This window comes from Esox lucius, chromosome 13, assembly GCF_011004845.1.
Source record: "Esox lucius isolate fEsoLuc1 chromosome 13, fEsoLuc1.pri, whole genome shotgun sequence".
Taxonomy (NCBI): Eukaryota; Metazoa; Chordata; class Actinopteri; order Esociformes; family Esocidae; genus Esox; species Esox lucius.
Window position 1 is genome coordinate 5,827,521 of NC_047581.1, and position 16,062 is coordinate 5,843,582.

At 41.7% G+C, this 16,062-nt stretch overlaps 1 protein-coding gene across 2 annotated transcripts in view; it reads right to left on the reverse strand.

The window, feature by feature from the left end:
- Positions 1-1,207: 1,207 nt before the first annotated feature.
- LOC105025408 (titin) overlaps positions 1,208-16,062 on the reverse strand; it is a 28,873-nt gene continuing 14,018 nt past the window's right edge. For both annotated transcript variants that reach the window (XM_013136590.4, XM_034296589.1), the window contains 5 exons: positions 14,890-15,023; positions 12,387-12,417; positions 12,056-12,149; positions 10,589-10,676; positions 1,208-10,509 (listed from right to left, as the gene is read on the reverse strand). In XM_013136590.4, the coding sequence (XP_012992044.3) occupies positions 1,690-10,509; positions 10,589-10,676; positions 12,056-12,149; positions 12,387-12,417; positions 14,890-15,023 (9,167 nt within the window). In that variant the 3' untranslated portion in view covers positions 1,208-1,689. The remainder of the gene's footprint in view (positions 10,510-10,588; positions 10,677-12,055; positions 12,150-12,386; positions 12,418-14,889; positions 15,024-16,062) is intronic.

Consider the following 16,062-nt stretch of genomic DNA (forward strand, 5'->3'; position numbering starts at 1 on the left):
GGGAAGACCTAGGACACGCTGGAGGGACTATGTCTCCCGGCTGGCCTGGGAACGCCTCGGTGTCCCCCCGGAAGAGCTGGAGGAAGTGTCTGGGGAGAGGGAAGTCTGGGCATCCCTGCTTAGACTGCTGCCCCCGCGACCCGGCCCCGGATAAGCGGAAGATGATGGTATGGTATGTAAAATTGCACAGCGTTTGGTGATCTCATCATCTATGGTACATAATATCATTAAAAGGTTCAGAGAACCCAAAGAAAACTCTGTATGCAAGGGACAAGGCCAAAAACCAATATTGTATGTCCGTGATCTTCCAGCCCTCAGGCTGTACATGATTCTGTAGTGGAGATCACTGTATGGGCTCAGCAACACTTCTGAAAACCATTGTCTGTGAACACAGTACGTCGCCGCATCCACAAATGCAAGTTAAAATCAATACCATGCAAAGAAGAAACCATATATAAACCAGATCCAGAACCACCACTGCCTTCTCTGGGCCCGGAGCTCATTTAAGATGGACTGAGGCGAAGTGCAAAACTGTCCCATGGTCTGACGAATCAAAATCTGAATTTCTTTTGGGAATCCTTGACTATTTTTGGGAATCATGGTCCCTCTTTAGGCAATCATTCTTTAGTCCGGAGCTTCTTATCAGCACACAGTTCAAAAGCCATTATGAAACGAAAAATATGACAAAGGAGACCCCGAACTGTTGAGCAGCTGAAATCCTATATAAAGCAAGAATGTGAATACATTTCACTTCCAAAACAACAGCAATTGGTCTTCTTCCGGGTGGTGGGTGTCTCTTTGATAGATGCTTAGCAATGTGGGTGGATTGACTTCCTGCCTGTTGGGCCCTGTCTGGGGCCCCCCCCGGATAGGGCCACGGTGTCACTGGACCCCCCTGTCTCAGCCCCAAGGTTTTACGCTGCTATATTATTGTGCTGGGGAAGTAGGGTCAGTTCTCCTTCTCCATTCAGTTTTCCTTCTCCACTGTAAATCCTTGTAGATCTAAGGAATGCAATTTCTTATATTTTCCATCTCTTGCCCTGTTTAAACTAGGATGACATCAGGTCTTGGCCCACACCTCCGGAGTACCAGGCTTGAAAGACTCGTTGCAGTCCCTGTCCAAAGTCCTCCTGCTTGTGTTGCATAAACATAAACATTTCTCAGTTTCAACATTTCATATGTCAATTTCAATTAAATATAGGGATAAATTATTTGCACATCATTGCATTCTGTTTTTATTTGCATTTTACGCAGCGTCCTAACTTTTTGGAAATGGGGTTGCATGTGTGTCCCAAAATGAATGTAGGACGCACATATTGTTACAATTGTTGAGTCAAAGCAGACTGTGTGTTTAACGTGTGCTGTGAGAAAGGGCAAGTTGAAACAGTTTTTGTATAAATGTATAAGAAACTAAAAAGAACCCTGTCTCAGACCCGACTCAAACTCATGTTAACATACACCACTATCAAAATAAAGACTTCATTCTGCAAAAATAGTATTTGTACTTTCTATGCAAAATGTTTGCAAAATATAAAAAATATATCTTGAAAAGTATCCTAAAATATGTAACATAAAACATTTTCTTTTACTGAAATTAGAAAAGGAATTTATCTGGTCACATATGCAATCTTCACTAAACAGCTTAATTTAAAAAAAAAAAATTGGAAGAAAAAAAGCTGTCTCCGCAGTCTAGGTTTTGCTGCGCTTGGACCTGCGGATAGTTCTTGGTTGAAAACTTTTTCTCATCCGAAGGTTTCTCTTCTCCGCAGGGCTGTCTTCAGGCTCTTCATCTGAAGAAAGCACAACCCCACTAGGTGTGGGTGTGACTATTTGGCTGTGTCTTGTAGATTTACGCTTGGGTGTTGTTATGGGCTTAGCATAGCTTAACCTCTCCCGCGAAACCACTGGACCCTTCTTTTCCTCCATTTCCTCAGAGCTCTTCAGAATTTCCAACTCAGCGGTGGCATTTTTCTCTTCCTCCATCTCCTCATTTTTCTGCTCCACCTCTTCATCCTCTGCTAACTTTAAATGAAGGCCAACCTGGTCAAATTCATTATCAGCCTCATTTTTATTGTTCTCTATATTGTCCATGCCACTGTTCTTAGTCTTTTCTTCTTTCTCTTCCTCTGTTCCACATTCCTCTGGCTGCTTCACCATCTCCTTGTTATCAGCACCTTCAGACTCCACAGCTTTTTCCTTTTCCCCATCCTCTTCTTCTATGCCTGCTTCTTGTTCCACTACACTATTCCTTTCTTTTTCCACTACAGGTTCACTTCCTGTTTCCTCCTCCTCTGCAACTTGTTCATTATAATCCACAGGGGGCTTTTTTCTCATGGACTTTCGTTTGGGTGTGGCAAATGTTGTTCTGCTCCTTGTAGCTCTGGTTTCCACAAATGGAGGAACTTCTGAAATCTCATTAGGGCTTTTTGCTGATTCCTCTTCTTGGCTTGCTATTGTTATTATGGCGTTCTCTTCTTTCTCAACAGTTTTTTCCTGGACATTTTTGACTGCTTCCAAAAAGGTAATATCTGTTGGTTCTTCCTCCATCTCGTCCTCTTCCACCTCGATGACATCTTGTTCCTTCTCATCTACTGATTCAACTTCTTGTATTTCACCTGCTTCTTTTTCTTTAGCTATTTCTGTAGTTATCATCTTTGTGTTCTCATCTTCATTCTCCTCTGTTTGCTCAGCCATATCAATCACTGTCTGCTTTGGGATGGTTACTACTTTCTTCTCCTCAATAGCACCACTGTTTGATTGTAGTTTAGTGTTTTCTTGGTCCGTCACTATTGCAACATCCAAATTATTCTGCCCCACCATTTCCTCAACTGCATCCCTTCCCTCTACCTTGTCTCCCACTGCTTCTGGCACAGTTTGAGATGCCTCTTCCATATTTTTAGACTCCACCTGTTTCTCTTCCTCAGTTTCTTTGCGGGCTCGTTTGGATTTGGATGTGGCATTAGAAGATTTTCTTCCTCTCCTAAGAACTTTGGTTTCCAATACTGGTACCAACTCTCCCTCAGTTGCTTCCTTCCAATTTTCTTCCACAGGATCCAGCATACGTTTAGCCACCTCCGGTAACTTTTCCGCCTCCTCCTCAGCTTGTTGGCATTTTTGTGAGGACTTGCGCTTTGTAGGAGTAACAGGAACACTTTTTCTTCCTCTCCTCAGGACTCTTGTTTCTACAAGAGCATCCTCTCCTTCCTTAGATGACATTCCTTTCTCCTCTTCCCCAATCTTTTCTACTGCTTCATCTGCAACCCTTTCCACATCATTCTCCAATTTGTCTGCATCTTCTACCAAAACCACCTCAGCTGATGCTTCTTCCACCTTCTCTTCTTCCTCAGGCGTTGCCCCTTCCAACCTTTCCTCCTCAACAGCTTTCACTACCTCCTCAGCTTTTTCTTCTGGTCCTAATTCCTCTCCCGCTGGTGGAGTTCCAGCTGCAGCTTCATTCTCTTCCTCCACTTTATCTTTGTCAGATGTTGATTCTTCCAACTTTTTTTCTTTCATTTCTGCCACCTCAACCCCTTTTTCCACACTCTTAGCTGCGGCCTCATCTATCTTTTCTTTCTTCAGGTTTTCATCCTCCATACATTTTTCTCCATCAGCTTTTTCCTCCATAGCTTCCTTTACAAGTTTAGGCCCCTCATCTACATTTTCTTCCTTCCCATCTAGTTGTTTACGGGGTCGTTTGTATTGACGTCTGGGTGTTGGGGCATATGCAGATTTCCTTCCTTTCCTCAGAAGTCCGCCTTCCACTATTGATGGCTCTTCTGGCTTATCTTTTGTTTCTTCCTCCAGCTGTTTCTCTCTTTTTCTGGTCTTGCATTTTGGTGTGGGAATAGATGGGATGCTTTTCCTTCCTCTCCTCAGGACTCTTGTTTCTATAACTGGAACCTCCTGTTCCACCATTTTTTCCTTAGATGGTGAAGTATTCACCGCTTCCCCAACTGGCTTGTCTACATCTTTTTCAATACCTTTTTCTTCTTTCTTCTCTCCCTCCATTTTTCCCTCTTCCTCAGTTATTGCTTCCACCTCTGTGGTTTTTGCAGGCACCACTTTTGCTTCCACAGTAATACTTCCAGCTGTAACTGCAGCTTGCTCAATGATTTCCTCCAATATCTCTGCTGTCTTCTCTTCCTTTTCCTTAGCTATGGCTACATCTCCCTCTTTTCCCTCTACTCTCGCAACATTTTCAGCTAAAGCTTCCATCTTTTCTTCTTCTACTAAAGCTGCTTTATCAATTTTTTCCTCAACTGCATTTGCTTTCTCTTCCACTTTCTCTTCTGCAATAATCTTCTCTTCTTCTGCTGAAGTTTTAGCTTGAGCTTTCTCTTTCTTCTCATTCTCCACCTTTCTTTCTTTCTTAGTTGTTTTTTCCTCCACTGCTTTGAGTTCTATCACAACTGTTTCTGCACCATTCTCCTTTTCCACTGAAGCAATTTCTAAGTTAGCTCCCTTGTCTTCCAACATGTCAGGCACAGGTTTAGGACAGTCCACCTTTTCCTCCGGTTCTTTTTGGGCTTTTGTGGATATGCAACAGGGTGTGTCAGTAGCTGCAGCAAGAGCTAGTGTTTCTTCAGCCTCTAGCTCCACCACCTCTACTTCCTCATGCTGTTTGCCTATTCTTGTAGACTTGCGTTTAGGGTAGCAGGAACTTTTTTGTGTCAAGGCAGCAGGAACTTTTTTCCTTCCTCTTGTAAGGACTCTTGTTTCACTTGACTCTTCTCCATCCTCAGGTGGTGAAATCTTCTCCTTCTCCTCTTCAGATGATGCCATCTTTTTCTCAGGTGGGGAGACTATGAAAACTTTGTCAACAACAGGCTTCTCTTCATCTTTTTGTTTTTCAACAGCTAATTCTACTTCCACTTCTTTTTTTTCATCCTCTACCTTTTCCTCTTTTCCAGTTGTTTCTCTCTCTACCTTTTTTTCATCCATGGGGTATGCCTTCTCATCCACCCTTTCTTTCTGAACTTTTTCCACTATTGCAGTGTCAGCTTCCTCAATATTTTTTTCTGAACTCTTCACTTGCTTGTCTTTGTCTGTCACTTCCTCAGCTGTTTCTCCCTCCATCTTTTCTTTCTCTCCACTCTCCACAGTTTCAGATAATGCTTCCTTCACCAGCTCTGTGGGTTTATTTCCTGATTCTTCCACCTCTGCATTATTTTTGTTTTGGTCCCCAGATGGCTTGCTTTGTATGGACTTTCGTTGGGGTGTGACTGCTGCAACAGTTTTTGTCCTGTTTCTTGTTTGTCTATGTTCCACAACTGGAGTACCATCCACAACTTCCTCAAGACACTTTTCTCCCATTTCCTCTTGACTTGTTTTTATTGCCATCTCTTTCTCAACAGCTTTTACCAGGGTCTCATTGTCAACATCCTCCTCTGTTAATTCATCAGTTTTGCAGTCCACATTTTCTATCTGCACTGGTGGATGTAATGTTGTTTTTTTCAGGTCCACCAGCACCACAGTGGCCTTCTGCAGCTTGAGATTTTGTGTTTTTAGACTTTTGTCATCCTCTAACTCAACATGTTCCCGAACTGGATTTTCTAGCAGATTATCTGCAGCAATTCCCATTACTGTTGTTTCGATTTTGTCTTCATCCACTTTGTCTGTATCTTCAACAGCCTCTGTTGGTTTTCCTACCGTTATGTTTACAACGCTTTCATCTACTGCTTCCACCTCTTCCTTCTCTTCCTCTTTCCTATCTTCCTCATTTTTTTCTTCCTGCTGTCTTGTTTGTATTGCTCCCGTTTGTTCCGCAGTGCTCTTCAATTCCACTTCAGCTTTTTCCTCATCTGCTGCTTTTTCTTCCTCCACTTTTTCCCAGAGAGTTTCTGGCATTGGTTCAGCTGGCTTATCCTCTGTCTCTTTATTGGGTTCTTTGTGGGCTAATGTGTACTTTTGTCTGGGTGTGGCAGTAATGGCACCAAAAGCTGACTTTCTTCCTAACCTCAGAACTTTGGTTTCCAGATCTTGTGCTTCTTCTTCTTCTTCATCTGCCTCTTGTGTTTTTGGCTTCTCCACCTCCCTTTTCTCCTCCTCAGGCTGTTTGCCTCTTCTTGCGGACTTGCGATTTGAAGTTAGGACAACAGGAACACTTTTTCTTCCTCTCCTAAGAGCTCTTGTTTCTACAACTTGTGCCTTTTCTTTTACCTCAGGTGGTGATGATTTCTCTACTTCCTCAGATGGTGAAGCTTTCTCCTCTTCATCAGATGGTGAGGTCTTCTCCTCTTCATCAGATGGTGAGGTCTTCTCCTCTTCATCAGATGGTGAGGTCTTCTCCTCTTCATCAGATGGTGAGGTCTTCTCCTCTTCATCAGATGGTGAGGACTTCTCCTCTTCCTCAGGTGGTGAGGTCATCTTCTCTTCCTCAGGTGGTGAGGTCCTCTCTTCTTCAGGTGGCAAGGTCCTCTCCTCTTCCTCAAGTGGTGAGGTCCTCTCTTCCTCAGGTGGTGAGGTCATCTTCTCTTCCTCAGGTGGTGAGGTCCTCTCTTCCTCAGGTGGTGAGGTTCTCTCTTCCACAAGTGATGAGGTCCTCTCCGCTTCCTCAGGTGGTGAGGTCCTCTCCTCTTCCTCAGGTGATGAGGTACTCTCCTCTTCCTCAACTGTTGAGGTCTTCTCTTCCTCAGATGGTGAAGTCTTCTCCACTTCCTCAAATTGGAATCTCTTCTCTACCTCTAGGCCAGGTTTCTCAACAGAATCTTCAAATACCTCATTTGCACCAATTTCCATCACTGTTACCTGCCTTTTCTCTTCCTCCACATTTCCTGCCTCTACAACTTCCCGTGTTTGTTCCTCTACAGCATCTAAAACTGTTTCCTTTTCTGCTTCAACTTCTTTTTTCTCTTGCTCCACATTTTGCTGTTTGTCAGTTGTTGCAGTCTCCACATTTTGCTGTTTGTCAGTTGTTGCAGTCTCCACATTTTGCTGTTGGTCAGTTGTTGCAGTCTCCACATTTTGCTGTTGGTCAGTTGTTGCAGTCTCCACATTTTCTCCCTCTGTGGGGTTTGCCTCCCCCACCTTTTCATCCTTTACACTCTCCACTGTTTCAGTTAAGGCTTCCTCCTCAACCATCACTGTGGTTTCATTGATTGTTTTCTCTGTCTCTACAACCTGTTCATTACAATACACAGAGTGTTTGCCTTGTATGGACTCTTGTTTGGGTGTGGCTACTGAAACAGTTTTTGTTACACTCAATGCACCAGTTTTCACCATTGGAGGTGCTTCCACATCCTCCTCAATGCTCTTTGCTTCCATGTCTACTTGGCTTGTGGTTGATATAGCCTTTTCTTCCTCAGCCTCAAAAGTATTTTCCTGGGCTTTGCCATCTACTTTCTCTTTTGTCAATTCATCCGTTTTTTGACCCATGTTTTCTATCTCCACTGGTAAAATTATTTCTTTCATGTCCACTAGTATCACTTTGGCCTTCTGAACCTTGTGTGGATGTGTTCTAACACTCTCTCCATTTTCCTCTTTCTTGGCAGGTTCCTCCACTGGCTTTTTTAGCAATTCATCTGCACCAATAGCCATTATTTCTTCCCCTTCAACTTGTTTTTTGACAGCAATTTCAACAAGTTTATCCTTTTCTGCATCCACCTTCGGTTCCTCCACTTTTTCCTCATCCTCAGTTGTTCCTTCCTGCTCCACTGCTTTTACTTCTACCATTTTTTCTGTGACAATCTTCCCGTCCACTTCTGCAGTATCTGCTTCAGCTTCCCTTTCCTCTTCTACCTTTTCCTTACCCACAACCTTTTTTTCTTCAAATTTCTCATCCACAGCATCTGGCAAAGTTTCAGCTGTGTTAACGTCTTTCTGAGATTCTTTCTGGGCTTGTCTGGATTTGTGTCTAGGTGTGGCAGTAGCTGCTGCAAGAGCAGATTTTCTTCCTCTTCTAAGAACTCTGGTTTCCACTTTTGGTGAATCTTCTTCCTCAGCTGTCTCTTTCTCCTCTGGTTCCGCCACCTTCTCTTCCTCATGTTGTTTGCCTCTTCTTCTGGACATGCGATTTGAAGTTGAGGCAACCGGAAAACATTTTCTTCCCCTCTGAAGAACTATAATTGCCTCTTCATTCACCTCTGGTGGTGAGATCTTCTCCTCTTCCTCAGTATGTAAAGCCTTGTTTTCCTCAATTGGTAAGGTTATCACCAGTTCTTTGGTAGGTTCCTCAAACTGCTTTTCTAACACTTCATCTACATAACTGTCCCCCACTACTGCCTCTACTTTCTCTTCATCCACCTTTTCTGTCTCTTCAACATCTGTTAGATTTTTTATAGCTTTTTTAACTGTTTTATTTTCTGCTTCCTGCCCCTTTTTCGCTTCCTCCGATTTGTCCCATTCCTCAGTTGAACCTTTGTCTTCTACTCCTTTTATTTCATCTAGCTTTTCTTCAGCAGCTGTTTTTTCTTTAGCTATCTCTTCATTTTCCTCCACTTTTTCAACCACCAATTCTGGCACAGCTTGAGCCATCTCTGCTTCCTCAGATTCTTTGTGGGCTTGTTTGAATTTGCGTTTTGGTATTGCAATTGCAGCAGCAAGACCTGGTTTTCTTTTTGTTGTCCGTGCTTCTGCTGGTTCCTTTTCTTTCTCAGCTGCCTTTTCCACTGCCACCTTCTCTCCCTCAGACTGTTTGCCTCTTCTTGTGGACCTACAGGTCGTAGACAGGGCACCAGTAACACCTTTTCTTCCTCTTTGAAGGACTCTTTTTCCTATAACTGGACCCTTTTCCACCTCAAGTGGTAAAGTCTCTTCCTCAACTAGTGAGGTATTCTTTTCCTTAGATGTTATGCTCTTCAACACTTCTTCGGCAGGTCCCTGAACTGGTTTTTGTAATTTTTCATTATCAGTTCTTTCAAATAGTGGTGCCTCTTTATCTTCTTCCCCTTTTTCTTCCGTGTCCTCTTTTACTTTTTCTACAGCTAGATCAACAATGATATCCTCTTCTGTTTCCACCACTTTCTTTTCTTCCTCCACATTTTTCTCTTCCTCGGTTGTTAATATTTCCACCTGTTCTTTGTCTGTAGGGTTTAACCTCTCCATCATTTTCTCTTTCTTAGTTGTTGCTTCTCTCACCACCTTTTCCACACTTTCCACTGTTGCAGCATCAGGTACCTTCACCAGGTCTATATGGGCATTTCCAGTATTCTGTTCATTGTTAACCACTGAGGGCTCAATTTGCATGGACTTTTGTTTGGGTGTAATGGTTATAGTCCTGCTTCTTGAAGCTGAAGCCCTAGTTTCCACAACTAGAGGAACTTTGACAATCTCTTTAAGGCTCTCTGCTTTTGCATCCTTTCTACTGGCAATCCTTTCCCCTTCCTCAATAGGTTTTTCAGGGACTTTGTCAACTAGTTCCCCCGCTGTCAATTCATCAGTTTTTTTATTTTTGATCTCCATTGCTGAACGGATTGTTGGTTTCTTCAGCTCCTCTACCACCACAGTGGCTTTCTTTAGTGCAAGTGTGTGTTCCTCAACTGGATACTCTGGCACTTCATCTGTAACGATTCCCACTACTGTTGCCTCTTTGTCTTCCTCGACTTTCTCTGTCCCTTCAAATACCTCGTTTTGTTTATCTACAGAAATTTTAACAACTGTTTCCTCTTCTACTTCCACCTGTTTCTTTGCCTCCCTTTCAGTGTCCTCGGTTTTTCTGTCCTCCACTTCTTTTACTTCTTCTATCTTAACTTCTGCAACACTCTTTTCCAATGATCTATTTTTCACTTCTGCTTCCTCTTGTTCAATTTCTTCCTCAATCACATATTTTTCTTCCTCCTCCACTTCTGACACAGGTTCAGCCACATTCTTCTCATTCTCAGGGTCTTTGTTGGTTTGTGGAATTTTGTGTCTTGGTGTGGCAGTAGCTCTCCTAAGAACTTTGGCTTCTGCTACTGGTTTCTGTGGTTCCACAGCTTTCTCCTCTGGCTTCTCTACCTTCTCTTCCTGAGGATGTTTGCCTTTTGCATATCTCTTGGACTTGCATTCCGTAGTTGGAATACCTGGAACACATTTCTTTCCACTCCTCTGAGCTGTTGTTTTTGCATCTGGAGCTTCTTCCTTCTCCTCTTCCTCAGAAGGCCGTTTTCCTTTTTTTGTGAAATTACATTTACCAGTCAGTGTAGCTGGAATGCTTTTTCTTCCTCTCCTCAGTAATCTTGTGTCTACCACTGGAGCCTCCACTTTCTCAGGTGGCAAGAGCTTCTCATGTCCTTCAACAGATTGCTTAACAGTTGGTTTCTCCTCTATTACTTTATCCTCTTGTACTTCCGTTTCTTTTTCTTTGGCTTTGTGATAGCTTCCTAAGACCTCATTTGGAGCCTCCTGGGCCTTCTCTACCTCCTCAATCTCTGAGGCCACATTTTCGATCTCCACTTGTGAAATTTCTTGTAGCTGTGTTTTCTCCAGGTCCACCAGCAACACAGTGGACGTCTGACGCATCTTGGTCTCTGTTGTATGATATTCTCCAATCTCCAATCCAGGCTCATTCTCTGTTGTTGTTTCCACAACATCCTGTCAAATATTTAAAATGTGTCATTTTAGACTCCTTACTCATATTGATAAAAAACATTAATGCATTGTTGATACATACGATAGCTAACTCCTCTTTGTTGGATTCAGCAACAGTAACAGCTTCAGTTTCTTCTGCCTTAGGTGTCTCGGCCTCAATATCCTCAACCCTACAACACACAGTAAAAAAGCTCAGTTTACGCCATATTTATTTACTTGTTTGTGCTTTAAAGCAAGGGTAGGCAACTTTTGACCTAAAGGACTTAAACACTTCGTGGTTTTGTTTCCCTTTGGTAGTCAATTGTACTCACCTGGTATCTAATGATCTGAATCAGTCCCTATTAGAAGGAGTTTGAAAAACAGAAGTGTTTGGTACCTTCCAGGACCAGAGGGGTATACTACGAAGCGAGATAACTGGCTTATCGAGGTAACTTCAGAAGTAACTTAGTTGGGTGTAACTTCCTAATTAACCCGTACTACGAAAGGTGAATACGTTTTACCTGAAATATGTTGTCATGGCAATTTACGCTGCATCTCTAAACTGCTCCGAGCAGGTTAACTCAATGTACACCGCTCATCAGCCTACAAAAAGACCGGCACATTTGAAAGACCCAATCGACATTGCTGCACGGATTATGAGAGGCTCCCTCTGCAGGGCGAGGGTTTTTAGAGACCTTGTAACTCCTAGTTTACCCCAGTGTGTTTTCTTATAAAGATATTGATTCTCATCTGAGGGAATTCCGTATCTTTGTCAGCTTCTAAGGCCAGATATATCTAATGCCACTCGCCGGAGTAATGCCCTCAGACATTTCATGTATTCCATCGGTGATGATGAACATCTGAGCAAGAAAACTGTATGCCGTGGAGTTCGCAAGGGGGTACTTGCACTCACCAAACTGCTTGTGTTTCCTGGCCATCTAAAGATCAAATATGCTGTTTATGCAAAGTAATTGACAAAAAATATTTGGTCTATTTTAAATATGCCTATTTTGGGCCTAGGCTATAAACGGGCCCCTGGGAGCGCCCCCTGGGAGAACATGAGGGGTGTTATGTAAATAGGAAGTAATTTCACAGCATTCCTGTTCAGGTATTTGATTATTAATGTCATACAGGTAGCCCTACATCCTAGGTGCTTTATCTCTCATCTCATCTTCATCTTTCAGAGGTGTAGCCCATGTGTAGGCCATAATTGAATTATATTAATTGTTTTCACATATTTAGATAGATTATTTAACCTGTCCTTACTTTACATCTCAATCATAGGCTACTGCAAATAAAAGAAAAGTCTGTAATACAGAATAGATATCACATGACAAGAACCCAGCTCTTTTGAATTTACTCTGTCGGCAATGCGCTGCCAACAAGCATCCCTGGCTTTGTTGGCTGCCATTTTGTGAGATTTAGCCGTTAAGTTTGTCAACCCTGACTTTCCTTGATAACCCAGAGTTAAATCTGAGTAGGTTGTAGTATAGCCCTCAGAGGTGCCTTCCCCTTTCTTACTGTATTCCATGACCATTTGAAACAAAGCAAAATGTACATTCTCTTTTACCTGATGACTTTCTCTAACTGCCTTTTCTCTGAGATTTCCTTTTGTTTGTGGCTACTGCTCCTGTTTTGTGTTGTAACCGGTGTTTCTTCAGTCTCTACAAAACAACAAACATGACATTAGGAAAAAACTTTGAAATTCTTTTAGAATTTTCCAAATTCTTAAAACACTGTCAGAGGCAGGACAGGACCAGCCTATATAAAATGCCGACCATGGCGTAACTGGGGTTTAGTGCATTACTTAATGGCACATGACTGGGATTCTAAGTAGCAGTCTTTCACTAACTGGCTGAATGCTCTAACTGACAACAACAAATGAAACAACCAATAAATACCTTTTGTGTCTTTGACCAACGTCACTTCCTCCTAGAAATGAAGGAAATGTTGTTATTCAAGCAAAACTAAACACATTGTACAACCACGTTAACAAAAATGTTGGGACGCTGCGTAAAATGTAAATAAAAACAGAATGCAATGATGTGCAAATCATTTAAACCCTATATTCGAAAGAGAATAGTACAAAGACAACATCTCAAATGTTGAAACTGAGACATTTTATTGTTTCTTGAAAAATAAATGTCCACTTTGAATTTGATGCCAGCAACACATTTCCAAAAAGTTGGGACAAAGGCAACAAAAGACTGGAAAAGTTGTATAATGCTAAACAAGAAAAGGACCCAGGCAAGCCCCCGATTAGAAGGGATGAATTGTGTTGCCCTCGCTGGATTCGAACTGAGTTCTCCTATGTGACAAGCTGTGTCTTGAACAACTACGCCACTAAGCTATACATGGGCAGAGTGTCGGCATACTTCTCCATTGTTAAACCAATCAGTCGAAACATGGTGGGTTCATTTCTTTAGAATCATTCCATGGCTGGTTTGTTTCTTTAGAAAACAATGACAGATAAATAGCCAACCACTACACTATGTGAACTACTATGTAAATCGAAAGCAATGGTGATTCTCAAATTGCATATTACATACTACATAGGCTACTACTTCGCAGATGATGGTGAACTACTGTTTTGCATATATTAAGCTAGTATGCCAGTAAAGGGACCGATTGGGACATACAACCTCGTAAAAAATTGCGTCTCGACATTATATCATTTTGTTATGCATTAACATCACGCCAAGTTTGAATATTTAGCTAAACACCATAAAGCATTGAGTTAACATGCCTAAAGTTTCTCATTAGGTTTAGCCTATTTCCACCACAAATAGCATCTATAAACTCTATGGCTGTTGCCACTGGCTGCTGTAGCAGCTTGTTAACCAGAAATAGGCCTACTAGTGTCTATTTAGTACTGGAATAGTCATATGAATTGAGCAATTGCTAGCGAGACGGAAGATGAACTTTACACTGCCAAAGCTATATCATTTCATGGCACAGGAACATTCGTTTTTTCTTTCATTTGTGAATGACATTGATACATTGACACTGATACAATAATGAGAGAATTGTGGAAACCCCTCCTCTTTTACTGCGCAAGGGATTGTGATCTATATTACCACAAAAAGCATGCAGGGATGAGTACTTTGAAAATCCACCAGAAATAGTCGCAATACAACCGTAAACTTTTATTTTAGGCCTACTATAACGTAACTACTGATGCTTGTAACTAGCAAAGTGTTTGTCTATCCTGTACAAATCCTAATGCCTAACTTGTTTTGTCAGTGATGAGGATCAAACACCAGTCGTCTTTAACCACTACACTATTTAACAAGGGGATGCAGTCACTCACTCACTCAGTAAGAGACATTCTCTCTTCTTGGCCGGCTCCACTTACGGGTCCGGCAAAAATTAAACCTGGTGATATATAACACAACTAATTAGGTCAATTGGCAACAGGTCAGTAACATCATTGGGTATTAAAAGATCATTCCAGAGAGGATGGGTCAGTCAGAAGTGAGGATGGGGCTGGGTTCAGCATTCTGTGAAATATTGTGCGGGCAAATGGTGCAACAATTTAATAATAACATTTAAGATAGACTGAGGCGAAGTGAAAAACTGTCCTGTGGTCTCACAAATTTGAAATTATTTTTGGGAATAATGGTTGCTGCATCCTACAGAATAACCGTGATGGTATAGGGGTGCATTAGTGCACATGGCATGGGTGACTTGTACATCTGTCAAGGCACAATTAATGCTGAACAATATATACAGGTTTTAGAGCAACATATGCTGCCATCCAGATTACATCTTTTTCAGGGAAGGCCTTGCTTATTTCAGCAAGACACTGCCAAACCAAAATTCTGCATGTATTGCAACACCATGGCACCATAGTAAAAGAGTGGTCCTAAATGGGCCAGACTAGTTCAGACCTGTCACCCATCGAAAACATTTGGTGCATTATGAAACAGAAATTAGATACAGGAGACCCCAAACTGTTGAGCAGCTTAAATCCAATATCAATCAAGAATGGGAATACATTTTAATTTCAAAACTAAAGCAATTGATCTCCTCAGTACCCAAACACTTACAGAGTATTGTTAAAAGAAGAGGAGATGCAACACAGTGGTAAACATGCCCCTGTCCCAACTTTTTCAAAACATGTTACTGGCATCGAATTCCAAATGGCTGTGCATTTTTCAACAAAAAACAAATGTCTCAGTTTCAAAATTTGATATGTTATCTTTCTACTATTTTCAATTAAATATACAGATGAATTATTTGCACATCATTGTATTCAGTTTTTATTTGCATTTTACACAGCGTCCCAACCTTTAAACAGGGAAACAGGGTTGTAAGAAAACCATACAACACTAAATATTGAACAATAAACGGATACCTTTTGGTCACATCTAATGTTTCATATTAAAAACACTTTTGATGTACCAGAATTTCAACTGTATACTCCATGGCGTCCTGTTCCGATATGTGCAAAGTCACTTCATCCATGACAACCTCATTTTCAGACACCTCAAGGTTCTCCATGGAGTGCTCCGTAAAGGAGAGGTTCCTGGATAAGACTGAGGGGAAAGCAGAACAATGCCATGAATTCCATTGTTTTAGTGATCATCTATGTGTTACACCACTACCTTAAGTAAATAAACACAGCTCTGGAAAAAATTAAGAGACCTCTGCAGAATGATCAGTTTCTCAGGTTTTACTATTCATAGGTATGTGTTTGAGTTAAATTGCCAGTTTTGTTTTATTCTATAAACTACTAACAACATTACTCCCAATTTCCAAATAAAAATATTGTCATTTAGTAGAAAATAACAACTGGTCAAAATAACCAAAAAAATATGCATTGTTCTTAGACCTCAAATAATGCAAAGAAAACAAATTCATATTCATTTTTCAACAACAAAATACTAATGTTTAAAATTAGGAAGAGTTCAGAAATCAATATTTGGTGGAATAACCCTGATTTTTTTATCACAGCTTTCATGCGTCCTGGCATGTTCTCCACCAGTCTGTCACATTGCTGTTGGGTGACTTTATGCCACTCCTGGCACAAAAATTCAAGTAGCTCTGCAATGTTTTTCAATTGGGGTTCAGGTCTGGAGATTTGGCTGGCCATGACAGGGTCTTGATCTGGTGGTCCTCCATCCACACCTTGATTGACCTGGCTGTGTGGCATGGAGCACTGTCCTGCTGAAAAAAACTATTCTCAGAGTTGGGGACCACTGTCAGAGCAGAAGGAAGCAGGTTTTCTACCAGGATAACCTTATACTTGGCTTGATTCATGCGTCCTTCACAAAGATAAATCTGCCCGATTCCAGCCTTGCTGAAGCATCCCCAGGTCATCATTGATCCTCCACCAAATTTCACAGAGGGTGCAAAACACTGCTGCTTGTAGGCCTCTCCAGGTCTCCGTCTAACCATTAGATGAACAGGTGTTGGGCAAAGCTGAAAATGTGACTCGTCAGAGAAGATGACCTTAGTCCATTCCTCTACGGTCCAATCCTTATGGTCTTTTGCAAACTTCAGCCTGACTCTTCTTTGCTTCTTATTGATGAAGGGCTTTTTTCTAACTTTGCACGACTTCAGCCCTGCCCCTAG